The 27,675-nt window shown below is 45.6% G+C and overlaps 2 protein-coding genes across 2 annotated transcripts in view; one reads left to right on the top strand and one right to left on the bottom strand.

Moving 5' to 3' along the window:
* Positions 1-276: 276 nt before the first annotated feature.
* On the top strand, positions 277-19,480 carry ZNF598 (zinc finger protein 598, E3 ubiquitin ligase). The gene is made up of 12 exons (XM_090023396.1): positions 277-520; positions 5,164-5,276; positions 6,898-7,027; positions 9,082-9,293; positions 10,971-11,188; positions 11,716-11,833; positions 12,902-13,080; positions 14,000-14,081; positions 14,744-15,513; positions 16,518-16,647; positions 17,879-18,023; positions 18,172-19,480. The coding sequence occupies exons 1-12, from the start codon at positions 347-349 to the stop codon at positions 18,517-18,519; spliced, it is 2,619 nt and encodes an 872-aa protein (XP_089879522.1). The 5' UTR covers positions 277-346; the 3' UTR covers positions 18,520-19,480.
* Positions 19,481-22,954: 3,474 nt separating this feature from the next.
* The window catches only part of SYNGR3 (synaptogyrin 3), a 29,529-nt gene continuing 24,808 nt past the window's right edge, over positions 22,955-27,675 (bottom strand). The window contains exon 4 of the mRNA XM_090023397.1: positions 22,955-26,336. Within this exon, the coding sequence (XP_089879523.1) occupies positions 26,127-26,336 (210 nt within the window). The 3' untranslated portion in view covers positions 22,955-26,126. The remainder of the gene's footprint in view (positions 26,337-27,675) is intronic.

Below are 27,675 nucleotides of genomic sequence, written 5' to 3'. Positions count from 1 at the left end.
CCACACACAGGAAGCCATTTTGCCCCTTTGAGGCTTCACATCCCACCCCTAAAGCACAGTATCTCCTCTGGGAGGACTCCAGGTAAGATGGGGTGAGCGAGACGCGGCTAGAGGGGCCCTACCAGCGGCGGCGCTCTGTATCCCGCCTCTCGCTGGTTCCCGACTGGGCGAAGCGAGGCGGTGCCGCTCTAGGCAGCGTCTCTATGGTGAGAGCGAGGACGGCCTATGGGAGCGCTCCACCCCGCCTCTCTCTGGCGGGAGGCAGGCTGGCGCTCTAGCCCGCGCCTCGCTGCTTGGGGGCGGTTGCTAGGCGGTGCGGTGCGGGCCTAGGCCGCGGCGGGCCGCCATGGCCGCCTCCCCGAGCCCGGCGGCGGACGGGCCGTGCGTGCTATGCTGCGGCGAGCTTGAGGTGGTGGCGTTGGGCCGCTGCGACCACCCCATCTGCTACCGCTGCTCCGTGCGGATGCGGGCGCTGTGCGGGGTGCGCTACTGCGCCGTGTGCCGCGACGAGCTGGCCCAGGTGAGGCCCGGCTCGGGGGACGGGGGGCACCACCTGGGAGCCGGAAAGGTCCTTTTTTCACTTCGACAATTTTTTGTATGTGGAAAACGCGCTGGGGAGGAAGTGGAGGTTGCTCTTGTGGCGAAATGAGTCGGGGGGCGGGGTCTAAGGGAGGCGGTGGGGTCGCTATTATTAGACTGATTCAGCTGGGGGAGATGGCATCACTTTTATTAGACTGGCTCCACTGGGGGGAGATGGGGTTGCTTTCATTAGACTGATTCAGCTGGGGGAGATGGTATTGCTTTTAGGCCAGCTCCATTTTCTCTGTTTCTGTGAATATCGATGACTTACAGAAGCAGGATGTTGCTGCCACGGTTCCCCTGCTTTACCGGTGGCAGGGTGGGGTGTTAGGTCTGTGCCGTGTCGGGGTTGATGGTCACTTCTATCAAGTGTAGATTAGGGTTTGTACGGGTTGGTTTGGATGGGGCTGGGGTTGGACTAGATGTGACCCCTGGAGATCCCTTCCAGCCCAGCTTCTCTCTGTGACGTGGGGTGTGAAGATGTCCACTTTGCTGGCTTGGTCCTGGTTTCTGGTACAGATCCTTAGGATCCCATCACTACAGCTCTTCCAGGTGGAGTTTCTGCCAGAGGCCACTGAAAGTTTAACCAAAACTCACGGTGGAGTTGGGAGGTGCTCGTGATGGGTCCCAGAACAATTTGGGGATAAACCTAGAGCTGTCGGTAAGAGGAGGGAAGGGGTTTTCTCATCAAAACAATCCCTCCCTGTCACACACGCTTGGTTTGTAGGTTTGTTGCTGGCTATGCTGTGCTGGGCTCCTAAAGATGTTGCTGATAATCAGGGTCCAAGAACAGGGAGTGAAGCGGGTAACCTGTGTACTCTTTTCCTTCCTTTTGATTTTAATTTCCTTTAAGTCAAGCATGCTTGTTTTTTGGCGTTAAGAGGAAGTATGCGTTTCAGGCTGTTGGTTTCTTGTTACGCTTTTAAATTTGGGGGATACCCAAATCTTGTCATACCTGCTTTCGTCTGCCTGCTTGGTTCCATCCTGGTTGCCTTGGGGTCTCTGTTTTTGCTGGCTGCTTTCTCTTTCCAGCCACTGATTCTCTGTCCCTTTCTTTTTTGCAGTTCAGGCTTCCACTTGGACCTCTGCTGTTCTTTTTCTCTCTCCACCTGACATTGGATTAATGTACTTTTCCTCTGGTGCAGGATAAACAGCAAAACAGGAATATTCAATATATAAGCTTGAGGGAAGGAAGGCACAGGGAACTAAATAACCTTTCAACTCTTGTTGGGTGGTTTGAATGAAGTCAGTGAGTCGTGTAGATGAGCTTGAAGGGTTCAGAATAATAAATGTCCACATCGCTAAAAAAAATTCCGTAATTGCCATGTTGGCTGTCTTAGCAGAGATGCCAAAAATGGAGACTTAATAGGCATCTTATCCTGAGCAATACATTTTTTGGGTCAGACATACGGCACATTGATGAGGGCAGTAGAGGCAATTTGCACTGGTGCTTCCTGTGCTGCAAATAATACTTAGTTTTCAGAACTTCCAATCTTTCAAGAATGTTAAATTTGCATGAAAAAATGACAGTCTTTAAAATGTTTGTTGTAATGTTTGCAGAGAGATGACAAACCTGTTAAGGAATACAAATCAGCAGCAGAATTGAATGCCTGAAATGGTATCCTAAAAATATGTTAGGGATGCTAGGAAATGAAACGCAGCTAGTCCTTTTTTTCTTGGCAAAGGAAGAGCTTCTCTTAAGTAAACTGTTTGCATTGGCGGTTTTTCAGTTACTCTGATCATTTAGGCAACATGAAGGTTTTTGGCCACATACATAAGAGACCGAGATTTTATGGAGGCCAGGAATCTGTTGTTTGTTTTTTGCCACTACTGCATAAACTTGTTGAGGATACTAGAGAAGGCCTCTTGCCAACTTATTTAAATTCCTGTTGGGGGATTTTGCTAAAATGCCGATGGAGAATTTTTTTTTTTTTTTTTTGAATGCATATCTCTGCAGCTACTCTGCCTTGGGCTGGAAGGACTCTAGTTCAGTTGTTGACCTTGCTCTGATGTCCCTTCCTGATTCATGTTGAAGGACGACCAAGCTGGGGGCTGAGGAAAAGCAACTTGGGAATTATGTAATGAATCAAAGGCATTTGGATTTCTCCACGTGGTGGGATAAGAACCAAAAGCCTTACTGGCATGAAGTGGGAGAGTTGAGTTAAGATAAAGTAGTTGTCTACCTTCAGTTAGTTGTAGTTTCACAGAATGTGAAGTTAAACTAACAGGAGATATAAGAATAGTATTTAATTTTTTTGAAATGGTTTTATTTCAGAGCATAACACTTTAAATGCATGTGGTTGTGGAAGGAAGAGTATCCTACAAAGAAGCCTAGAGAGAGAAGGTGGTAACGCTTTTGGGGTGGCAGGTGCTTCAGAAAGCAGACAAAAGAATGGTCTTGGTCCATGGAAGCTCCTCCACGTTGGAATAGTTCTCCCAGTCCATTTCAAGGCTGCAGTAAGAAGGAAGGTCTTTGAGCAGCATGTCTGCATCCTACTTCTGGAATGCAGCAGCCATGCAATTTGGATGTTTGGATGTCTGAATGGCTCGTAGAAGTGTTCCTAATGGCCTCGCACCCCGTCATTCCCCTTTCCTCAGTGTTTCTGAACCTTCTGAGTGCCATGTCAGCAGGCTGGCTCATTGACAGGCTGCTTGGCTAGGGTTCCTGCCTGCGTACTGTGTCAGGCCAAAGACAGTCTAGCGTGCCACAGAGTTGAAGCATTGTGTGCTGTGGTTGAAGGAGACCTGATCTGGCATGTAAAAGGCTTGTTTGTAACTCGGGCATTCTCAGAGAGAGAGCCCTATCATTGTGGACTTTTGAGCATCCAGTTTCCTGCTGCTGTTTTAGTGCCTGTTGTCAAAGGGAGGAGCGAACGGATGTTTTTGATCTTCGATCTGCTGGGTTTAGTCATAGGAACAGCTCATTAGCCTCAGCATTCTTTGGCTTTGTAGTAATGGCTATGTTTCATGGGCTCAGCCTTGGTTCTTTAAGCCATCTTTCTCCCATTAAATCAGCCCTTTATTGTAATTGCCTGAAACATCATCTCTGGTTATAGTTTCCTTCTCTTTCTTTTAGCCCTGCTGTAATGCTGTTCTGGCCAAAAAACATCGGCCGGGACATGTGAGCTGTACCAAAAAAAATAAGGCTTTGAATGAGCAGGAGATGGGTACAGGCACTCTAGCAGGGTTGTGTCTGTTAGCCTGTGTAGTGTTTGCATGTGATCAGGAGGGGCAATGAGGAAAATAAGGGCGTTACTGAATCTCAGCTCTCGACATATGCTGGATAGCGCAGGTGGAAACGGCTAAAGCAATGGTCAGGGATTATCAACCTTATCTTAATGGGTAACAGTAGGTTTAAAGATGGATGGCAGTGAGGTGTATAATGGAACAGAAAAACAAGATGTACTTATTTTGGTCACGTGCCCCCTCAGGTGTTTGTCTTGGAAATGATTTATTTTTGGTTGAATGAGCTTTAGAAGAAGCCAGCAGCCATGCAGTGCAGTGGCCTCTTCTGTGTGCTACCAGTAGGCAGTTTTAGGCACCAGTGCATTGCCCGGTAAAATATGCGTGATGTATGCTTTGGTTGGAGATGGGGCCGTAGGTGAATGTGTGTGGGCGTGTTATATCATTCTTCAAACTGCTGTAATCTGTGGTTTTGATTCTCCTCTAACACGTGCTGCCTGCCAGCATTGAATCACTTACTGTAAAAGTTCACTTCAGGCTGAATTTAAAAGGTTATTTTTTAAGTTGCATTTAAATAGGGTCAGATACTGTTGAATGGATGAAAAAATACCTTTGATTTCTGATGAACTTCTTGTACGCCTTTTACATTTAAAAAAAATAAGTTTGAGAGATCACTGCATCCATGCAGTGTACTGCTCTCATTTTGGTTGATTTAAAAGAATTACACTATCAAGACTTCAGATTTGTTACAAAACCCACACAGGTTCTCTTACGCCTTCAGGAGAATTCTGTCAGCAGGATCCATTACTTTTGAATTAGCAAGAGCGTATTACAGGCACAGATAATACTTAACTGCTATTAAGGAGTTGTTGCAAGGTATTTCTTGAATGACAGACGGGCATGGCTCTCTCACTTTCAGAATGTCAGCTGAGAAACATGTGGATGTTATCTGTGTTAATGTTTTTGAACTGGTGATGCAGGTGATCCTGGCTTTTGAATGAATGATAATGCTGATTTGTGTTTCTGAGGTTCCTGGTTGCTTAGGAGGGAAGAAGCATCATTACCAGTGTGCTGGTTTCTCTGGAAACAGTACCTGCACTCAGGGTGCATTTTAATTTACTAATCCATTGAAAATCTCTTTGCGTGTCTTCATGATTGACTCTTGCTAACTAGTATTTCCTTGATGAGATTCTAGCTAATGTCACTGATGTCTTGTATGCAAAATCTGTGTGTTGCCTCCTATTAATACTCAGGGTAGGAGCATCTCTTCAGTTTAAGAATTCACTATATGCTTATCAGTATTCACGGCGATTGTAGCTTGTGCTGCTGATATATATAAACATAACTTCAAATAACAAAGTTGTGTGCTTTCTCTAATCCTTTCTGTTGTGTTGTCTGTAGGTGGTCTTTGGAAAGAAGCTTTCATCTTTCTCAACAATAGTACTCGGCCAGCTGCAGCATGAGAAGAAATATGACATTTATTTTGCTGATGGAAAAGTGTATGCGCTTTATAGGTAAATCATAGTGCTCCTGCCTTAACCAAGCATCTCTCCAGCAGCATCTTCTTGTCCCCCTTGTGCAGTAGGAAACATGCAACTTCTTTTTGTCCAACTGAAATGGCTGTTATGCTGTGTGCTTGGTACCATGCAGAAATAAGGGAAATGGGAGCAGCATGGAGAAGGTCAGACTGGTGTGTCTGGGAGTCTACAAGGCTGCATAAGGACTGAGGCCTGGAAACAGATGCATCCTTAGTCTAAAATCATCAGTCTTCAGATGCTTTGTGCAGAAACTCTGCTCTCTCATTAAAAGTTGCTTTTCCATCTTCCCATGAGCACAGCTACTGATGTTGGGTTTTCTGAGTCACAGTAGGGGAAAATATATTTATTACTTTTAATTGCACTTACTGCACTAGTGCCTAAAGACCAGCCAATAATTGGGTCTCATTGTGCTAGGCACTATGCAAATGCGGAGTAACAGCTATTTACAGTCTAAAAACAAGAGAGAGACAGGGTGGAGAAAGGGTGTATAACACTGAACAATGGAATGGCAGTGAACGTCATGCTTCGCAGTACTGTTGGGCTACGTTTAATTAGAAGTAGATCAGATGAATGGAAAGAAAGGTTAAGGGAGTCGAGATGAGACAGGGCATCCAGTACTTTATTTGGAGGCTAGCACAACATACTCTGCTTTGTTTGGCCCAAGAACAGAACTGTGGTGATGCATCTCTTGCCTTGTGGTTCATATTTGCTGCAGTTTGTTGGCCTATGGAGCTAAAAGGGAAAATAAACAGCACATTGGATTAAAGTTTTTGCATTTATGCCGGGACAGTGCTCTCCAGAACAAAATGAGTTTTGTATAAGTGAGCTTCCACTACCTAAAGATGAGGAAAAACCAAGTTACTGATGCTTAGCCACTAGCAGGATAAGTAGGAAGCACATTCTGATTGATTACCGACCGTGACTGCCCAGAGCAGGTATTTAGTGATGTGTCTGCAGAAGTTATGTTTTTGAAAGCTCAAACCCAAATGATTTGTCACTAAGGTTTTTAATTCCATGAACAGAGTAGAATTGTTACTCCATTAGGCACTACTCATTAAGTTCTCTGTAAGTGGACAGGCCAGTGATCCTGTTCCTGTTGGGGGACATGGGATTTTACTTGCTTCCTTTTCTAGTACAGGAACTCCTTCCCTCCACCTCATCCCCATTGTTTTTTAAATTCGCCAAAGGCAGTGCTGGACAATAAAATATAGATGCAGCATTGTATTAATTCATGCCTAACAATTTGACTTTGCAGAGAACTTGCTGCACAGTCATTTACTGCCCATTCCTACGTTGTATGCTGATATTATTGTATTGGAAGTGATATTTGTACAATTCTGCTTCTAAATTGCATGGAAGCATGAGTTTTAGTTCTCGTTTCCTCGTGAGGTAGCCCAGGATGATTTTGGAATTAACTTAATTATAATCTCCTTATATTAAAAATTGCTGTGGCACCTATAACTGTGTGGCATTGTGTTATGCAGTAGACTAATAAAATGTTTTGCTCATTAATGTGACACCATCTAGCACGTAAGGTTTTAGGTAAAAGATTTTAAATAACCTGGATAAATTGTCCCTTGACTTATTTGTCCCTTAGGAAACTACTACAGCATGAATGCCCTCTCTGTCTAGATGTGCGGCCATTCAATACCATTGTGGAGCTGGAGCAGCACATGAGAAAACAACATGAACTCTTCTGTTGTAAATTGTGTGTCAAACACCTGAAGGTGAGCCATAAATATGTATTTAGGACTCAGAAACAAGAGGTTTAAGTATATGGGAACCTTTCTTGGTAAGAAGGATACTTGATGGGGACGGACAGACAGAATGGTATGGGGACTAGGAACAATTTCTTTCAATCCACCTGTTGTGTCTGAGTGAATTTCAGCCTCTTGTATCTATCATAAACTGGTTAATAAAAGCTACCCATCTGGGCTCTGTTTTAAGTATGAAAATATTTATAGCTCATCCAGCCTAAGATAACTTTATGAAGATAGCTCTGGTATGAATAAATACCATGTGTTGCTTCCTGCTGGCAGTCACAGCAGAAAGTCCAGCCGTAGAGAGTGGCCATTTATAGAACTTTCCTCACTATTTTTGCTGTGATTTAAAAACAACAAAACTAATTCCACGCAGTGTTCGGGCAAATTCAGATTAACAAGGTGCATTGCAGAACCTCAAATTTCTCTTTGAGAGATCAGAACAAACTCTGAAATGTTTAACACTTGAAGGTAGGTCATGGGGATAGGGTGGGAACACTTTTTTAAAAAAAATAAGAATGGCAATTTATTATCTTGTAGGACTGCCTCGGCCAGATCTCTTCTCTCTTGGTTTTACATTATTGGTGGTGGTGATATGGGGGATGAAACCTGTGCTTGCCTGAAACTTGGACATGTTGTCTTTAACTTGCTCGTATGTAGTGTGACTAGTGACTGTGTTAAAATCTGTCATGCAGCTTACCAAAACTACTTTTGCACTCCATTGGAAAGCTGGATTGTTTTGAGCAGGTCACAGTGGGCCTTAAAACTGCTGATCTCACTGGCTTTGTTTACTGCCTGGATTACCTTTTCAATGGCTGTTGTAATGGATTGTTAAAAGGCATTGCTTTATATACCAGTTTAAATTCCAGCTTTCAAAAAATAGAAAGAATGACTCCATCTCTAGTGGTCTGAGAATTGGCTAAAATTGCCAGCTACCACTTGATTCCTCTAACCTCTGATGTGTGTGATGCTCATTAGTACTGGTTAGTGTGGAGTGAAGGAAGTCTTCAGAAAATGAAGAAAATACATTGAGCACTGTATGCACAGGTTTGTAGCTTGTTTCTTGCTTTCACTGAAACTGAATAAGAAAGATCAAACTGGACAAGAGCACTTGGGGAGGTAGCTGCCTTTGGGAAGAATTAGTCTGTAGTCATCTGTCCCTGGTAAACAATCAGAACAACAATAATGACAACAGCAGTTGCACAGTATTTTAAATTTTCAAAAAGCTATGTATCTTTATTTTGGGAGAACTAATTTACAGTAGCTGGTGCCATTAGGGTAGTTTCATTGCTCAGTGGAACTAAGATCTTGTTTTCTGATCTGTTGACATTAGTGAAGTCAAAGCAAACTCTGCCCCTCACAACTTTTAATACTGTCTAGACAACATGCGTTTTGAATAACTGTTACCCTTTTTGTGGAATATATGGCTTTGTAACAAGCACTTATTGCACCAGTGCCTGTTGCATCTCCTTGGCATCTTTGGTTTGCAAGAGCCCTTCCTACAGAAATAAATTACATACCAATAGTGACAGAGTACTGGCTAGTGCAGCAGTTGTGCACTGAGCCATATCTCTTCTACAAAGGTGTGGCTTTCTATAGTGGCACGGGGGATGCTGCTGAATGCATAGCAGACTGGCTCATTTCATTTTTTTTCCTCAATCTTGGGTATGCAGACTATTAAATCTAAATGCAACCCTCTTATGATGATGATAAGATTTTTTTTTCACAATTTATAGCCCATACTTTGCTATATCGTGCTACCATGTGGAACAAAAGTAAAAGGATGATCCTGCTTTTATTGCTCAGAGTGAACAAAGTATAAATTAGATTTAATTTGCATAGGGCACTTGATATCTAACTGATTCAGTGAATCATTCAGGTGTAGACTATATATGGTTGCTTTGTGTTCTGCTGGCTCAAGTGGGAGAGTAATTTTGGCTACTGACATGATAGAACCTGATTTATTCCAGCAATAAGTTTTGCCTACTTGTCTGCTGACCTGAGGTAATTTTTCCTTGAAGATCTTTACGTACGAACGTAAGTGGTACTCTCGCAAGGACCTGGCTCGACATCGAATCCACGGGGACCCAGATGACACATCTCATCGTGGGCACCCCCTATGTAAATTTTGTGATGAGCGTTACTTGGACAACGACGAATTATTGAAACACCTGAGACGAGATCACTATTTCTGCCATTTTTGTGACTCAGATGGTGCTCAGGAATATTACAGGTTTGTGGGACTGGCTGAGTTGGGTTTCTCTGTATTCAGCTTCATATGGAAGGCTTGTTGCATCTACCATCAGTTTGTGAGACAGGAATATCTAAATGGACCCTGGGCAACTGTGTGAGCACCTTGGCTGTGATCTTTACTTTTGAATTTATAGTGAGAATGGGGTCTTTGAACTACAGGTCCACCTTTGTTCTCCTGGGCTGAACTATTCCTTTACTTCCTTTACTGGAAATGACATGTATAGCTGCTATGATATTGCCCTGCAGACTGATCTGCTAACTTCTAAAAATTATCTGAAACCGTATCTCTGTGTCATAGGTACCAGTAATAAGCACAGCCCCATCCGCACTGTGGAGGTTTGGACTAATATTCTGTGCTAAGCAGCTGTCCCTTTGGATACTGCAGAATCCTGTGTGGCCAATAGGAAATTCTGAATTGCTACATTTTTGTTCTAGTAAAGAGATGTTTGTAAGTACCAGGAAAAGAAACAGAATAGAAACCACTGAAAAAACATAAGCAGCGTCACGGTGGGTCAAACCAGTGGTCCATCCATCTAGGCCAGTATTTTATCTCCAAGTGGCAAAAGTGTATGCTGTAAAGAAGGGAAGCATTGAACTAGTTATCTAGAACTATCTGTGCCCTATTCAGCACCCTCCCTAGTATCCACGATTTTATTGGGTTAGAGATTCCAGCGGAAAAATCTCCAACCTTTCTATTCAGTGGCCATTGAGAGAGAGTTTCATAGATGTTAGGGGCTGGAAGGGACCTTGCAGATCACTGGGTCCAGCCCTCCTGCACGTGGGCAGGAAAGACTGCTGGGATCAAAGGATCTATCATCCTTGAGTTTATCTAGTCCCTTTTTGAACCTGGCTATGCTGTGTGCATATAATACAAACTCTCTGTCTGTATTAAAATCCATATGTTTAATAACTCCCCTTTGCTTTCAGTTTTTAAGTGAATTGGTGGTATTTAATTGTTGGGAGAAGCATAAAGTTTTGGCAGCTGGGTCCAGGCTATTTGGGAAGTGGACCTGTGAGATTTAGGAAGGTGTAATGGGTGATTTAGGACTGTGGGATGAACATGCTAGATGGATGTTACTGCTGATCACTTCACTATACATTATTTCAGCTGAGGACTTCTGAGCTGCCGTCTTTATAAGTGGTTGAATATGAATGTGTTGGGATGAGCAGGGCAGTTCACTCGTCTTGGAACTATTGCTTTGCGGTCTCTGCAGACTCAGTTCCTCCTGCGTCAGCTTACAGCTGAGTCGTATTAGTTTTCTCCGCATTTGGGCTGTCAAAAAGCATTAACAGCAATTAAATTCTGGAATGCAGTTCTGAGGCCAGGAGGAGAGGCTGTGGCAGATTTCTACAGCTGTGTAATAAGTTAGCCCTGATGGCCGAAGGTACGTTTTAGGAGAAGAGGATCTGAATACAATTGACTGTAAGGAAAGGATTTTTTTTTTATGCAGGGCAAAACATGAGGCATCATACAGTGAATTTAGCTTAACTTCTCAGTGCTATAACATGTCACGTTATGAGTGTGGATAGGCAGAGAATTGAATACAATTTAAATTACTATTTTGATGTTAAAAATTGTTATCACTTCAGCTTACAAATAAATATTTCTTACGTCAGTGTGCCATAGAGCTAACAAGTTGGTCTTTTTTCTTCTCAGTGATTATGAATACCTCCGTGAACACTTCCGTGAAAAGCATTTCCTTTGCGAAGAGGGACGGTGCAGTACAGAACAGTTCACTCATGCTTTCCGTACAGAAATAGATTACAAAGCTCACAAAACAGCCTGCCACAGCAAAAACAGAGCTGAGGCCAGGCAGAACCGGCAGATAGATCTTCAGTTTAACTATGCTCCCAGACACCAGCGGAGAAATGAAGGTAAGTTGGACTGGAGAAAAGGTGACATGCAGAAATATGTTAATTCTCCAAAAACTTCTAGAAACATGGCCCATTCATGGTCTGAAACATGGTATTTGCCATTTCAAAAACTGGTGGATATTTTCATGGCTGACTTTATCTGCTGTACAATTTTGTGGTATGTAGAAGTTTGGATTTAAAGCAGCAGCAAACATGGCGCTTATCAGAGCAGTATGTGCCTTATTAAGAGTGTGGCAACTAATGCACAAGCAGAAGGTTTGTGTGTGTGGAAATCTCTGCATATCAAATTATCCCAAACATGCATCACAGATCTGCAGCACAGCGCATCTGTATGCTGCCAAATGTGCTTGAATTCAGTAATTGCTGTATAGATGATCTAATCTATGGCGTGCAGTTGATTGAAAGTCAGGAAAGGTCTTTAAGTGCTGGTACATTCTAGCTTCTTTCGATCATGTAGGGAAGGAGGGTGTTACCCTGAAACCGGATTAAAAAATAACTTTGAGAATGCTGCCATGCCTCCTGTTCAGGTGTTGTAACTGGAGAGGACTACGATGAAGTGGACAGGTATAACAGACAAGGAAGACCAGTTAGAACATCAGTCCGAGGAGGACAGCAAAATAGAAGAGGCAGCTGGAGGTATAAGCGGTAAGTAATACCATTTGTAGAGCTGTTGGCTGCATGTGCAGTGTTTTCTTCTCTTGGTGGGAGGGCAGATATGGAGGAAGTGCAAGGCAAGGCAGTTGCAATGTGCCACCTCCTTAATTAAGGATCTTGCTAGCTTTCATTATTATGTCTGGGCATCACATAACACTGAATGGAAACAAAATAATTGTTTCTGAATTTCTGCTCTCTGAGCCTGTCAGAGACAGTGTTAGTCTTAACATTTCCTGAGCTCTGCAGTGTGTGGGCTAGCATAATTTAGAAATGTCTCGTTTTCAGATGACTGTTTTCATGCCTAACTATTGTATTAGAATTTTTTTGCAGTAACTCAGGAGGGCTTTATAGTTTTAGCAGGCTTTTTTGGTCTAGAATATCATTCACTTCCTGTTCTAAGGACCATGCTTTTCATTGAACTAACAGATCTCTGGGTGGCCAGACTGAGTGCTTTGGAAAAAGGAGAGGGTTAAGTATTGAAATGAAACTTTTTCATTTATATGTCTCTTCATCCACACAAGATTTAAGTGCTTTACGCATATTGCGCATCTCTATTCCTTCTTTTCTTGCTGGGCAGTCAACGGTGCGTTCATTATTGGTATTTTCACTGGGGAAAATCCATCTCCAAACACTATGTATGTTGGTGTGTCGCATGTGGCTCTTGCATGTGTTGAAAGTTCATGACAAACCATTTTACAATGAGTTACTTGGACCCACCAATGAGATTTTCATACCCTGAAAATGAATGGAAGAGATTGTTGTTCCCATGCATCCCTGATTATTGTTATTCCTAGTCCACCTCAGTTACTTAGATGTTAGCACTGGGTGTGGATCTTAAAAGAACCAGTGGATGAATGTTGCCTGTTCTACTACCGACTGAACTGGGACACAATATAAGGTGAACTGAGTAGAGAGTTCCAGTTTGAGCCATCTCCAGGAGGTGGCAACATAAGACAGTTGACAAAAGGTTGTTTGCAAAATGTGAAGGGACGTGAGTCGGAGATAAAGATACGTAACAGTCCTTTCTGTTTGATAAGACAATCTGTCCTGTCTCTCTAGGGAGGAGGAAGACCGAGACATTGCAGCAGCAGTCAGGGCATCCATTGCAGCAAAGCGACAAGAGGAAAAGAAGCGGGTAGAGGATAAAGAAGACGGCAATCGAGGGAAAAAGGAGGAATTGAGAGATCCAGAAACGTCCAGCGTGAAGCGAGTGCCAAAGCCTTCATCTGAAGCTATGGGTTAGTTGTGTGTGTGTGTGTATGTGTGTTCATGCTGTGAGCTGCAGGGGCTGACAGCAGATGTGGGCCCAGTCTTGCTAGGGTGTGAATGCTCACAGTAGGTATTGAAGGAAGCTTTTGGATATTAAGGATCCTGTGTGGAGTCATTTTCACCAGTGTTATCCTCCCTTGGAAAGTATAAGAATGTGCTAGGATTCCTAAAATGGTTTTGGCTAGAAATACAGAGCCACAGCTAACATAACGGGGCTGCACAGCATGTCACACACATAATTAAATGAAAGTGCCTGCAGTCTCCCGCTGTGGTGTGCAGACCACTGCTGCAACAGAGTCCTCCTTGGCTCAGCTACGGATTTAAGCATAACATACAAACGTTGCTGTGTTGCTTTCATTCTCTGCCCTGAGTATAAAGGTTTCCTGTGAGGTGAATTTTTAAATCTTCATATTATAAAAATGAGCAGAAGTGACGGGATGAAAAGAAAGGCCTTGAGAAAAGGATGTTGCTGCACCTGGTGGAATATTACTTGTTCCTTCTGTCAGTGTTCCAGGGATGCAGAATCATAAAACACTGAATAACCTCTATGGGATTAGTATCTCTATTTGATTGATTTTTTTGAAGTGTGGAATAAAGCACCATTGATGTTTTTCCTAACTATGGTTAACTTATAGCTACACCCAGGGCCAGGCGAACTAACAGTGCATAGTTAGCTGAATGCAGGGGAGAAAAAAAGGCAGTTGTGCATTTTCTTAATTGCCCGTTTGTTTCGTTGGATCGGAACATCCTAGTTAACAGCACCACCAGCTACTAGAACTGGAACCTGCTAATGCAGTCGTGACATGACAGTAGTTTCAGGACTGAAACGAATAGGTTTGGGTTAAAAGCCTTTCTTTGGTCTTTTTTTTTTTTTTTTTTTGGTCGAAGTTCCAAAAGAAGCAGCTACTAATGGTCCTTTAAGCCAAGATGACTTTCCAGCAATTGGCTCGGCAGTGGGATCCCTTCAAGGGTAAGCTTGAGTAAAGATTATAGCAACGTGAAGTCCGTTTCATAAGCTTGCTTGGGTCGCAGACTTTCCAGGTAGCTGTTTCACAGATGATTTGAACTGCAAATTATTTAAGGAAATTGCCCTCTTCTCCCACAGACTCTGGCTGTACGAGCCCCACGTGGCCTCGGCGTTACTGCTGGATACAATGTCACTTCCCATACTGGCTAGATTCAAGTACCCCCTCCTAATCCCTCATTCCAGCCTCGTGGACTGTGCTTTCCCCTGCTATATTCCTGTGGTTCAGCTCAAGCAGATAGTTAGTTACCTTGTACTGTGAGAGCACAATGTGCATCTTCTCATGAAGTCAGCTGTGCTTCCTCAGGTAGCAGTATTGCAGACATGGCTTTACAGTATGGATCTGGAGTGTGAGGATTTGAAGGCAGGTTGCGCCAGAGATCATGAAATGGTACTTTTAATCTAGCCGGACATCTTTGAGGAAAGATTTATTTCAGGCATACCTTAGTGATAAGCACATGTGCATTAATTTTCCAGACAGTCTTAACATCTTTTTAAAGTGAGAGCTGAAAGAAATTGCAGTTAGATACTTGGGTTTTTTGAGCCTGGTGCATTTGTGCTGTCCCTGCAGTAGCTTGGTGACTTGCCATATTTTGTGTCTTTGGTAGTTGCAGTGCTGCTCAGCCGGTGTCTGTTAAGCTGAAGGAAGAAGACTTCCCGAGCCTGTCCTCTTCAGCAGCGCCCACGGTCTCGACTGGGATGTCTCTGACATACACAGTTACTGCAAAGAAAACAGCCTTCCAGGAGGAGGACTTCCCAGCTCTAGTGTCTAAAGTCAAACCTACCAATAAAACTGTATCGAACATCACATCTGCATGGAACAGTGGTTCTAATAAAAACGTGGTTAAAGCCATTGGTTCTAGCAGCTCCAGTTCAAACCAGCTGACCAGAAAGGCAGCTCCCCCCAACAGCAGTAAAGGAGGCAAGAAGAGCAATAAATCCCTTCAGTCGGATGATGAAGATGCTGGCAATGGCTTGACAACCCAGAAGATCCGAAACGCACCGACAATGGTTGATGTGTCCTCCTTGCTGGCAGCTTCTACCTCACAGACTTTTACGAAAGTGGGCAAGAAAAAGAAGGTGGGGGTGGAGAAGCAAAGGCCACCCTCCCCACCCGCGTCGGAGGAAAACCCCCCACCTGGATCTTTGGAGAAGGTGGTAGAAGCCAAACAGATGCCAAATGCCCTTGCAAATGTTCAGGCCCCAGACAGATCTGCAGCAGTCATGAATGGTCACTCAGAGAAATCAGTAGCAGTTTGTAATATACCCAAAGAGCCACCTGGCCTTAAAAAACCTGCAGCAACTAACCAGTGCCCTTTACCTCAGGAAGACTTCCCAGCTCTTGGGAGCTCAGGACCAGCTAGGATGCCACCGCCAGGTAATCATCGCAAAAACCGGTTGTGGGGGCTGCTTAGAGAAATCTGCAGGAGATTCAGGGCAGTTCCTAGTATGTACCAAAATCCCTCTTGGAATGGGAGCAATTTCCAGGACTCGGGGTGAGGGTGTATGGTGGAAACCTGCAGAGTGTGAACCACAGTGATCAGCCTGAAGCTTTCCCCTCCTGGTGCTGCTGACCCATTCAGATCCCACTGAAATGAAGGTACCTCTCTGAGAGCAGGGCTACTGTTCTCAGTTTGGGGCTGAGTTACAGATGAGCAGCCCGGCCCGAAATATTCCTCCTTCTCTGGGTCTGACGCGGTGTACCAGTATGCTTCATTATTCCACTGGCTAGTTCGGGAACCCCTGTTTGCAGGGACAGTTACCTGTGAACCACCACTTGGACAACATAAACAGCAAAGAGCTCATTGCCGCTGGTTGCACTAGATTTACAGGCATGCAGTGGCCTTGCGTTCAGGGGAGGTTGCTCTGTCAAGTGCCGGTGCAGCTTGTGGATCCCATGCTGCAGTTGCCTCTCATGAAAATAGTGACACAGGGGCAGTTGGTAGCATAGCCTTTCTGTTCCTTGCTGCTGTTTGGGTAACAGCAGGTGGCAGCTTCTGGGGCCCTTCCCACTGTACAGTGCAGCGAGAGTGCAGAACTGACCTTTCAGGGACTGCCATGGAGTCTAATTGTAACACTGGTTTTCACTGGGGCAGTCTGAGTGATGTCGCCACTTCCTGTACCTGGCACTGAATGGGTCTGTTTGATACCACTTTCATTTCATACTTGAAAGCCAGTCAGTGTGCAGCCTTCTTCCTCCAGCTAGCGTTGGTGACCTGCAGAGCAACAGATTCAGGTGTACCTTTGTCTTCAGGTACGGCAGGGTCTGTTCGGCTGTCCGAGTCTCGTGCTCAGTGACACGCAATCACTGTTAATCTCAGATGCTTTGTGTTGCTGTGGATATAAGATCTAACCTGCATGGTCTGTGTTATTTTAATCCAGGCTTTAACTCCGTGGTGCTATTAAAGAGTCTGCCTCCAGGGCTGTCGGTGTCTGTTAGTAAACCACCTCCGGGGTTTCCTGTTATTCCATCCACCAACGTCTCTGAACCTGTCACTACATCTCTGACAGAGTAAGTAAAGGGTACTTGGATCATGGGCATCAGCTTGCATGCAGTGGGTATGCAGGTTCTGCACTGTAGGGCCTCTCTGTATTTCTTGCTTTATTTGAGGGGATTTTTCTGAACAAGTAAGATTTCAAAGGCAAGTGCTGTGAGATAAGGGCAAGATCCAGATTTCTGCAGATTTTCCATTGGCATCTGCTGGCCCAGTCCAGGAGAGATGGGGAAGGCTGAAGTACCCCAAGTCTTTGTTGTACGCAACATCCACACCAAGCAGAACCAACTCAGGCTTTCTTACATTCACCCCTAAACTTGCTCCTCAGTCTCTACAGCATGGTGTTTTTACAGCTTTGCCAGTGATTCCATGTCTCCTATGAGAGGAGAGAGTCCTCATCTGGGTTGGAACAAGCACTTGGAAACTCACGGGAGGGAGGAGATCCCTGTACCATTAGGGCTTAAACACCTCCTTACATTTGAAAAACATGTTAGCAGTTGTGGGCTCTCCAGCTGGTGCTGCTATGCTGCCTCAGGCAGGAGTTGAGTTGGAGCAGTCCAGAGCCCTCTTTCCGTCCTGCTTCAGTTCCTGACTTGTCAGACTCGGCACTGCTGAAAAAAGGAGCTGAGTCTTGTATTTTACCTCCGTATTTGCAGCAACAAGGTGCTGCTGCCTTATTAGGAGGTCACCTAGATCACAGAGAAACATCACGTGAGCCTACGGATGGACGCTTGTTTGTGGTGGGAACTTATAAAGGAACAGCACCCTTCACATACTGTGGTTGGCTGCTTTGGTCATGCCTGTATGGGGCGGGGAGGGTAAATGTTTTAAACTTGATCTAGCTAACGTGAGACGTCTGTATTGGGATTTTACATTAAGGCAGCTATCTCCTGTGTGTGGTCCTGGCTGTGGAAAAGCAACCTTTCCAATTGTGGCAACAGTCTTTGTAGCACGTGTGTTAGTAGCCACCCCTCAGGAAGAAATAATTGCAGATCAGGCCAGTTTGCATTTTGCAGGTGTGGTGTTCTCTCTGCCCAGGAAGAATGGGCACAGACTCCCTGACCTTTGGGGAACAGTGTTCTGACATGTCAGAGTTGGATCTGCGGTGCTCACAGGAGTCCCTGGGTGGAGAGGGGAGCCACCCCTGGGAAGAGGAGGGCCAGAAAAGTTGGGATCAGCGTTGATGTTTTGCAGTGCTTTGTCGGGGATTGGAGCACTAAGATTAATGCAATTTCTTTCGAAACGCAGGCCAAAGCCCTCACAAGGAGCTTACTTGATACCTGAACACTTTCAGCAAAGAAACATCCAGCTGATCCAGTCTATAAAGGAATTCCTTCAGAGCGACGAGTCCAGATTTAACAAATTCAAGACTCACTCCGGGCAATTCAGGCAGGTAAGTTGGAGAGGATGCTTTGGATCACAACTTCCCACGGCAGGGCTCTTAGGGTGGAGGCAGCACCCCATGCAGAGGGTGGGCAGCGCCGTCTGCCAGTATCATCTTTCTCTCTTTGCTAATTGTGGCGATTCTCTTTGAACCAAAGGGTCTGATGCCCGCGGTGCAGTATTACAAAAGCTGCCGAGACCTGCTCGGGGACAACTTCAGGAGAATCTTTAACGAGTTGCTGGTGCTGTTGCCGGACACGGCTAAGCAACAGGAACTGCTTTCTGCTCACAACGACTTCAAAGTCCAGGAGAAACAAGGTTCCAACAAACCCAGGAAGAACAAAAAGAACGCCTGGGAAACAGACACCGGCGCCGACCTGGACTGCTGCATCTGCCCCACGTGTAAGCAGGTGCTGACACACCAGGACCTCACCTCCCACAAAGCTCTGCATCTCGAGGACGAGGAGTTCCCGTCCTTACAGGCAATCAGCAGAATCATCAGCTAGCTCTTCCCAAGACCAATAAAACCGTCTCGATTGTATATGTGCACTTTCTGGAGCAGGGGTTGACACAGTGCAGCTGACTGCCAGTGCCAGTGGAGTAGTCATAGGTTACCATTAGAAGGCTCGGTGCGGTGCTGTATCGAGGGACCGCTAGGCTGCAGCATGACCTAAAGAACATCCAAGAGGTTAGCTTCCCAGAAACATCTGACTGGGAAGAGGCTGAAACAGCAGGCTCCTCAGGCAGGTTGGTCACCTTTCACCTTGCAAGATGCTGCAGCTGAGGAAACCGTTCGATTTGGATGTTAGCAGAGCAAGCCCAATACAGAAATGAGTCTGTTGTTTTAAAGGGGGGAGTGGGAGATGGATGTCTGCTTTCTGGAGGTAGAAACCAGTGCAAAGGGCTGCAAAATATTTTTTTTTTTTCTTTCTTTTAATATTCTGGTCTGAGGTTACAGGCTGGTGCTGTGACCACAAAGATTGAGGGAGCTAGGTGCAAAGTAGAGGAGGGCAATAGGAGCTGCTCACTGGTGTGTCAGACCATTACAGATGTCTGTTGTAATCATCCGGCTGCTTATCTAGCAAAGAAGTACTGTCTGAACACCGAAATAATTATACTACTTGAATCGGACTGATCTCTGTGTGATTAATTGAACGTGAGATTTGAAGTTGCCTCCTACCTTTTATGTAACCATTTTCGTTTATAGAAACTGATTTTTGTAGGGCTGCATGTAGACTAATAGTGTTCAAGGCTTTATTCTCCGTAAAGCACAGCTCATTCACCCTCCTTTTATTTAACGACTGCCCTGTTTCTAATTTCTTGGATGTGTTAATGGTATTAGCTCAAAGCAAATGGTATATTGGAACATTAAATGCTGCTGCTCACTGAACATGTTGTTATTCTGCAGTGCCTTTAAGTGCATTTATCTGTTTACAGTGGTCTGCACTAAAGAGGATTATTTGTTGAGAGCTGTATGGAGTGTTTACTTTCTATACCTCCTTTGGTGACAATGATCTGAAGTAGCTGTGCTTCTGCCCTTGGCATCTATAAATTCCAGCTCTAGAAGACAAGAGGTCTGTTAATCATTTGTAACACCTCCTCCTTCAGTAGCTTCAAGTTGATGGAGAAGGGAGTGTGTCCCCTGTGGTGCACCTTCCCAGCTGCAGCTTCCTAATGTCTCATCTGTACCACTCATGGCAGACCACCACTAATTGTCCTTGAGTAGGAATTAGGAAGCAATTTCTGTAGTTTTTGGTGACAAAACACTACTCTTCCATAAGCATGGTGAACCTGTGCTTGTGCTATTCCTGAGGCCTTCATCCTGACTGCAGAAATCTGTTTTCCTTGCCTTCCCTTCTATGATTGATTTTGTTTGATGCCAAACTGTAAAGATCTTTGGGTTTATTTCTTTCCAAGTACTTGGGCCATTTTTGAATACCTGATCTTGTATCCTTAGTCACGGGGGGTGGGTAGGCTCTATCCCCTGAAATGGGGGCAGAATGTGACTTCCAACCCCCTCACCCCAACCAAGGGTGTATCCTGCTGCATGATTGTGTCTAATAAGCATGAGTACGTTGCACGTGGTAAGGTTGTTGGTTGTAGCCACATTGGTCTAAGGACACAAGCAGGCACGGTTCTTTTAGTAGATGTGGTGTGATCTCTTTTATTGGACCAATGAAATAGTTGGGGAAAAGTTATTTTGCAAGCTTTTGGACACAAACTCCCTTCTTTAGGCATTGGGAGAGCCTGAAGAAGGGTGTTTGTGTCTGAAAGTTTGCAAAAGAATTTTTCCCCAACTATTTAGCTGGTCTAATAAAAGATGCTACATCTACCCAAAGAACAGTGCCTGCCTATTGCACATGGTAGTGCTTTTCAAATATCTGTTCCTGTCTTTTCAGTCTGCTGCCCTTGAAATAGAGGTGAACTGTCTACACCAGTGACACTACCACAACTAAAGTACTCTTATTAGGAAAGCACTTACCTGCTAATAATCTGTTCTGAGGCTTGCTGCCTGTAGTACCGTAGTAAGCACTTGATCTACAATGTAAAGAGTTTTCTCTCCCCTTGACTCTCTTTGGCTTGTAAAGCTCCGAGGGGATGCGATGCATATGCTTTTGAAGGAGCATCCTTCCTACCCCTTCCTTTTACTTTCAGTTAGTTTCTTCCACGAGTTACTTGCTCCCCCTGGTGAATTGAGAACTTGAAGTGCTGCTGTAATTTCCTTGCAGTGACCAATTTATCCAGCCTGATGATGCCATTTCATTGTCCTTGTGCACACCTCATTAAAGTATTACTGATTTTTGTTTTTTCCAGGCCACTTCTGTTCATTTTGAAATCTTTATTGAAAATAAGTTGCAGTTGGTACACGGACACGGAAAATACAGAGTCACAGGTTGTTCTCTCAAAAGATATATACAAAAATTGTAAACATTTGCACTTGGCTCCATACACAATCCACTCTGTTGTACAATGCACACAGGGTTACTGACAACTGCAACTCTTTGAAGCGGTCTGCTTGTCAAGAGAGGTATCTGCAAAAAAAAAACCTAGATCTGCAAACCCCATTTGGTATCAGTTCAATATTCTAAAAACTATTCAAGAATTTGAGGTTTAAATTCATATTGCAACAAAACACAGGCAGCTAAATTTGGGTTTCAAGTCAATGTGTACAAAGGCCACGTTTGAGCCTCAGGTGTGAAGGTTTCAGACAAAAGTAGCTCCAAAAAACACTGTCTAGTAAAGTACCATGAATGAACATATGATGGAAATGAGCTAATAGGCTTCTCTATATACACACGCGATAGAAAAAAGACCAAGAAGCATGGGGTCCTGTAAGGTTCTTTTTATAGAAAAAGAACTCCTGATTCCAAGGAAATGATGACTTGGTGATAAAGGGTTTGGCTGTTGGGGAGGTGATGACTACACTTTATTTTAATAAAGTTCAACTCACACCTGCAGCAAACTCCAAGCCTGAATTTTTTGTGGGTGGAGAGATGGAGGTGATTGCGTTTAGCACTTACTATTCTAAAGTGGCCTAATCTTCAGCGCTGCAGGGAAGAAGGGTGTGTGCCACCTCACGCCTGGGAGACTGGGCTTACCTGAAAGCATCTGTGCAAAAACGAGCAGAATCCAGCTCCTGCTTGGATGCGGCACTAATACCAGAGAGGCTGTTCTGACCAAAGCGTGCATGAGGCTTAAAGGCATTTTGTTACTAACCTGCAGTCTACCCTGACATCTTCCTTACTGGGCAGAATTGAAAAGGTTGGCAAGATGGTTTCCAATACATGGCTTCTCCTAAGACACATGGTACCCAACAGGCTTTGTAACGTGAAGCACAAGCAAAAGCACACTGTTTGCTAGTTAACCTCAGCGTGAAAGTATCCGCGTGAAGCCTAGTTCTGTAAGCCGGCTTGTCCAGAAAGGTGTCTGTGATTCTTTTTTATATCAATATTTTTTTTGTATAGATGCTGTATTCCTTGCATCCAAAGTTAGCACTAACGTGAGGCAGAAGCTTTCAGCCAACTAGTCTGAGAGTGCCATCCTCCTGCCCTCTGCTGAATGATCTCCTGGGCTTTTGGAGATCTCATGGGAACAGGCTACACTATATATTAAACAGCTTGTAAGAACAGCAGGTGGGTAGCAGCTGGCATGGCACAAATTCACAACTAAATCCTGGTATGCTTAGACTTAGTCTAGATAGTTACAAGAAAAGCAGTACTCCCTATTATACAGCGGTGAACTCACCATGAATAAATATGGGGAAGTGTTGGGAGGTGAGAGGAGCATGGAGGAAGTCCTACTTGAACCCCAAATAATAAACTACAGGTATTATATACTGATGGACCTAGTAATTCTCTAACCATAGCCCATAAGAATATATTTAATTACAATCCATATCTGTGTACATTAGTCTACCTGACAAATCACCGATAGGTAAGAAGTGCTACAACAACAGTTAATAAACAGCACTGTTACTATTGACACTTAGAATGGCAAGAGGGGACACCTTGGGACTTGGCAAAGTGCTTGGGAATAGGATTTAATACAGTTGGCAGGCACGTATCATCACTGGATAGTGTGAGGTCCGATGTCTTACGCTACCTTCCAGCATACTGGTTAATTCAGAAGGTGTTTTACAGCTAAAAACCCAGTGAAACAGTGGAGCATCCAACAACGCTCTGGCGAATGAGCTGGAAAACGTCTTTAAGACTTGTAAATGCTGTTTCCCAGGCAGGTGCGTCTCACACCTTTCAGCCAGATTCTTATTTATGCTTTTCCCTCTCCCAACTGCCTGAAACGGCCTCCTGGCGCCTCTTGTAATTCATTGCTGTTGCCTAGAAAATGTTAACCACCGTGCTGTGACTGTCCATGCTCCTGTACCACTCCCCCAGTGCCAAAGGCAGGCCAGCATGGAGAGCGTGGGCACCTGCTCGCTTGCTGTTAAAGGAAATGCCCTTAGGGCCTGCTTCCCAGCACGCAGGAAGGGAGCAGAGTAGGGTTTCCTTCAGGTGAGTGCTCCTATATCCTAGCCTGACAGCCTTTAAAGCTGCGTCTGGCTTGCACACCCCTGATCCTAAACAAGTAGCATTCAGCTGTGCTTCCCATGCCCCAAAAGGGAAAAGCATCCAGTTTATGAAGGGCTCCTCTAAAAAAAGTCAAACTGAAATATAGTGATGGTTACTTTAAAGCCGGTAAAAAAAGAACGTGTGGCCCTGAAGACAGCAACCCTGCCTGGACCGTGGCATTCGTGCCACCGGATATTAAGCTACAATCTCGCTGCTTTAGCTGCGTTCTCAGAGCAGTATTTCACGTTCGCTGTCATCGAGACCGCTCACGCTTGGGGTGTAAGTGTGCGTGCGTGTGTTTGCTCTGACCGTACTCTTGTTACAATGAGACTGAGGAAATCCAGTCTGTGGTCCACGTGGGTGCGGGGAGGGGGAGAGAAAATGCAAGGTAGGCCTCAGGTGCTTACATTCATATTTGTAATACTTAGCACATGTACACCACTGATCAGGACAGGTCTAGCAATCAGACAGAACTTAGTTCTTTACAGTTACAAGGAAAATCTGGAACAGTTATATAGTTAGAAAAAATACAGTGTACTGAACAAACATTATCTCACGTACAATCAATTTAAACATGTAAATTGATTATAATTTTGCTAAAATATTAACACAAGTATCTTTTGTGCTGCTAAAATATCAGTGTTCCCTCTAAGGAAAATATTGCTACAGTTCTACTGTACCCTGTATTAAAATCTTTTGACTTTTTTTTTTTTCCTGGCAAGACTGACTCGGTAGAAAATCGCAACCGTCATGTAATGGGTTTCGGCATGTGTTGTACTGGGAGTCAGACGCCCCACGTCTACGTAATGGGAGGGATCTCTCCAGTGCTTTCCCCTTGAACTACGCTGCACCAGGTTGCTGCGAGACGCCGAGCTCGAAGCACTGCGGTATTCCCGGGCTCGCGCCTTCGACTCCTGGGTTCGGGACAGGAACCCCCTGGCAGTGGGCCTGAGTTCCTGAAGAGTTGCCACGACTTCCTCGGGCACGGGGGACTCCCACGCGGATGCAATGTTATCTCCAGGCGGAGACAAGAACAACTAGACCTAAAACCAGAGACCTTTTTCAGGCTGGCAGACGTTACACGAAACATTGCTTTTTTGCTATTCTCATCACTGGCAGGTAAGTCTGAGTTTTTCAGGTGCGGTAAATGCTGCGCTTGCTGTGCGGGCATATTTTAATCCGTTCCAAATGGCACGAATTCAAAGTAGCTCCGTTTTTGTTGTTGATGGGGAAGGTTTTTAACAAGGCGTCGCTGTTAGTTCGCACGTGTATTTAGTTTCGATAGCCACGTTACCGAGGACAAGAGGAGGGAGGGAGGGGTTGCTACAAAGGAAGTGAGGGAAGTCACTTTAACTCTGCTTGTCATGAGGTCTGATAGCATCGGGAGTTTCAACTACTGCACTAACCCGTGCAAGCTGTGCCAACACTGCGTGCAAGGGAGGGTTTGGACAGGGCTAATCCTGCCTCAAGTAGGGGACTTCTGGAGGTCCCTTCCAGCCCCACTTCTCTGTGACTCAACAAGAAATAGAAGTCTTAAACTGGCTACATTAAAAGCCATGTGATTAGAGCTGTTCCAGGTTGGCAATGGACAATTTTAACTAGGGAGGAAGTTTTCTGTCATGACAGCAAGAAATGCAAGCTTGAGCCCATCTGGGCGTGTCGGCTCTTCCAGTCCCTCCTCAGGAAACGCTCTGCAAAGTCACGGCCCCTGCACAGCTGGGAAGGTGGGGTGGGGACTGGCCCCATCACTGAATTGAACAAGCCAGTAATTTTGCAGCAGAGACCCAAATCTCAATCATTTTTTCCTTTCTGTTTTAGGTTAACTCCATCCCTTCTCTCACGGTAACTGAAAATACAGGCCATCCTCGCTCTTCATTGGCGTCAGTGGCACGGGGCCTTTTCAGTCCTGCTCTAAACGTCTGAATGGCTGATGTATTTCCAGTGGCTGCAGTGTCAAGATGTATCTGCACCTGAATTTATTTGCTCCCTGTTTCTGATGTCTAGTGGCAGTTTCCCATAGAAAGAGCCAGGTTGGCTCGTGATGTCTCATTAATCAGACTTACACTGGAGTCGGGGGGGGGTGTTAACAAGCCCAGATCGCTTGTGTGGGCAACTCTGAATGACTGAGCGAACGCAGCGTTGGGAGGAACTCGCTGCACGTGTGCAAACTCTTCAGTTTGATGAACTTGCCCTGGGGGGGGTTGAACTGCAACATGCCGCTTTGTCTACAAGTGACCTCTCAAATTAGCAGCCAAGCTATTGCTGAACAGGTTTAGAACAAAAACTTCTTAGATCCTAAACAGATACGAAGCTAAAGCACAGACGTGATTTGGTTACTCAACATAAAAGCCCAAAACAAACCGAAAACCCCCTACTGTGATGCACGAATCCTAAGCTAAAGTTTGCCACATCCAGTCAGGTTTTTGTACAGTAAATATATACAATGGAAACAGCACGGCTAGGATTTCTTTTCAAATTTGGCACTTCCCATAGGCTGGACTTTCTACGCTGTATAAGATCGGTTCATAGCAGCTTCCGGCTGTAGGAACAGTACAAGACTAGTGTCCGCTAGAGTGAATGGGAGCTGCGCGGGCAGTCCCGGGTTCATCAAAGCGAGAACGATTCTGCGCTAGCTCTGGAAGAACGAGATAAATATCAGCTCATCAGCTATTGTGTTTTCTAGCAGGAGGATTACTGTCTGCTTCTCCGGGCACTCGGCGAAACGCAATGCTAGGATGCCTGGCGTTACAAGCCGCAGCATTAGAGAATGTATCACCTTTTTGCCTCGCATGTTTGGTGTGGTAGCAACCTTCCTTCTATTTGGACTTAGAGGGAACACTGCTTTTATAAAAAACCCTTAGACAGGTAAGACAAGAACCAATACCACTGTACAGAATTCACTGCACAACTAGCTAATAGTAAGTAACCCAGCACTGACTTGCCACATGAAGGAAATGGTACTTAATACATTTGCAATCAACCAGTTAACTGTACTGCACCATAAGATGTGGTCTATTTTTACATGACCTGGCCGAGCCCGCCGTCCTTCAGTATGCTGGCACTTGGTAGCCCTTCGGGTTGGCGTCGAGGGTCTCGGTAAACGGGGGGCTCTGGTAGGTTTCCGTGCTCTCGACCCCGGTGCCAGTGGGGTAGCCCGGGTAGCCTGCGTCGGGGGCAGCCGCAAACTGATCCGTGGCAAAGAGAGACATGTCAGTTCCCAGGCGGTATCTCTGCAGGGCCTTCACCGTGAGGCTGACCTGTAACCAGGAGGAGGGAGTTAGGAGAGGTGGCAGCGGATCCTGATTGCATTGGAGGAAAGGGGCAGTGGTAGGTAGCTATCGAGCACGGGAGCAAGGGGCATGGCCTTGAATCACAGTGGCCTAGACCCTAAATGCTGGAGGCTGCAAGTGGGAGAGGAACAGGGGGAAAACCCCTGGTCAGACCCAGCTGCCTCTCTCTTCCAGCCTCGGCGCTCTGCCCCCGTGTCACACAGGAGCCCAGGCAAGAGGGACCTGTGGTCGGACCCAGGAAGTGGCGGTTCCCGTGTTCTTCCGTCCTAATGCTGCAAACCCCCGCTGTATCGGGTCTCAGCGGCTGGACTGGGCGGCGTGATGGCCCCACCGCCACCCCCACCGGTTCCCAGCCCGTTCTGCGGAGACAAATCTTCCCCATCTCCTGCACCAGTAAGTAGGTCGGCTCTGCAGAGACGCCTTTGCCCTTCCTGAGGATTGCGAGTATTCAGGTCACAAACGGGGGGAGCTGCGAGTGCGACACATTTGCTTTTATTTCAGGCCGTTTCATTAACAAGTCAATTAGCAGGAGGGGTGACAGGGCTGCCGGTGGAGCACACGGGCTGTGCCGGCTGGCCCCAAGGTGCCCGATGGGATCGGGGTATTCCCCGTGTGTCAAATGTGCCCAGCACAAAGAGTGGGTTCATGACCACAGTGCCCAGCACCACAGTTACCCGAGATGGATTAAACCCAGCCCGCAGTGATGCAGGGACCGGGACTTCCCCGCTGGGATGCCAGACGGACTCGAGGCGAACGCCTCCAGCCCTCAGGTTGGGGAGGACCGGGTCGGAGAGCTTCTGGAGGGGCTGGACGTGTTCAAGTCAGCGGGTCCAGATGCTCTCCACCCCAGGGGGTTGGGGGAGCTAGCAGGGGTTATTGCAGGGCCCTTGGCACGGCTCTACGAGCGCTCATGGTGCTCGGGCCAGGTGCCGGATGACTGGAAGATAGCTAAAGTGGTCCCCATCTTCAAAAAAGGGAGGAGGGAGGACCTGGGCAACTATAGGCCCGTCAGTCTTACCTCTATCCTTGGGAAACTCTTTGAGAAGATCCTCAAGGAGCACATCTGTGATGGGCCGGCTTCAGGGATGATGCACAAGGGCAACCAGCACGGTTTCATTAGGGGCAGGTCATGTCAGACCAACCTGGTTGCCTTTTATGATCAGGTCACAAAGGCAATGGATGCAGGTGTCACCGTGGGCGTAGTCTTTCTAGACTTCAGCAAGGCCTTTGACACCGTCTCCCACCCCATCCTCATTAGAAAAATAGGCGACTGTGGCACTGATGCCTACACCGTCAGATGGACTGC

This window comes from Crocodylus siamensis, chromosome 12 (assembly GCF_052110815.1).
Source record: "Crocodylus siamensis isolate JL-2025a chromosome 12, ASM5211081v1, whole genome shotgun sequence".
Lineage (NCBI taxonomy): Eukaryota > Metazoa > Chordata > Crocodylia > Crocodylidae > Crocodylus > Crocodylus siamensis.
The sequence above is the reverse complement of the archived record's forward strand: the minus strand, read 5'-3'. Positions and strand labels throughout refer to the sequence as shown.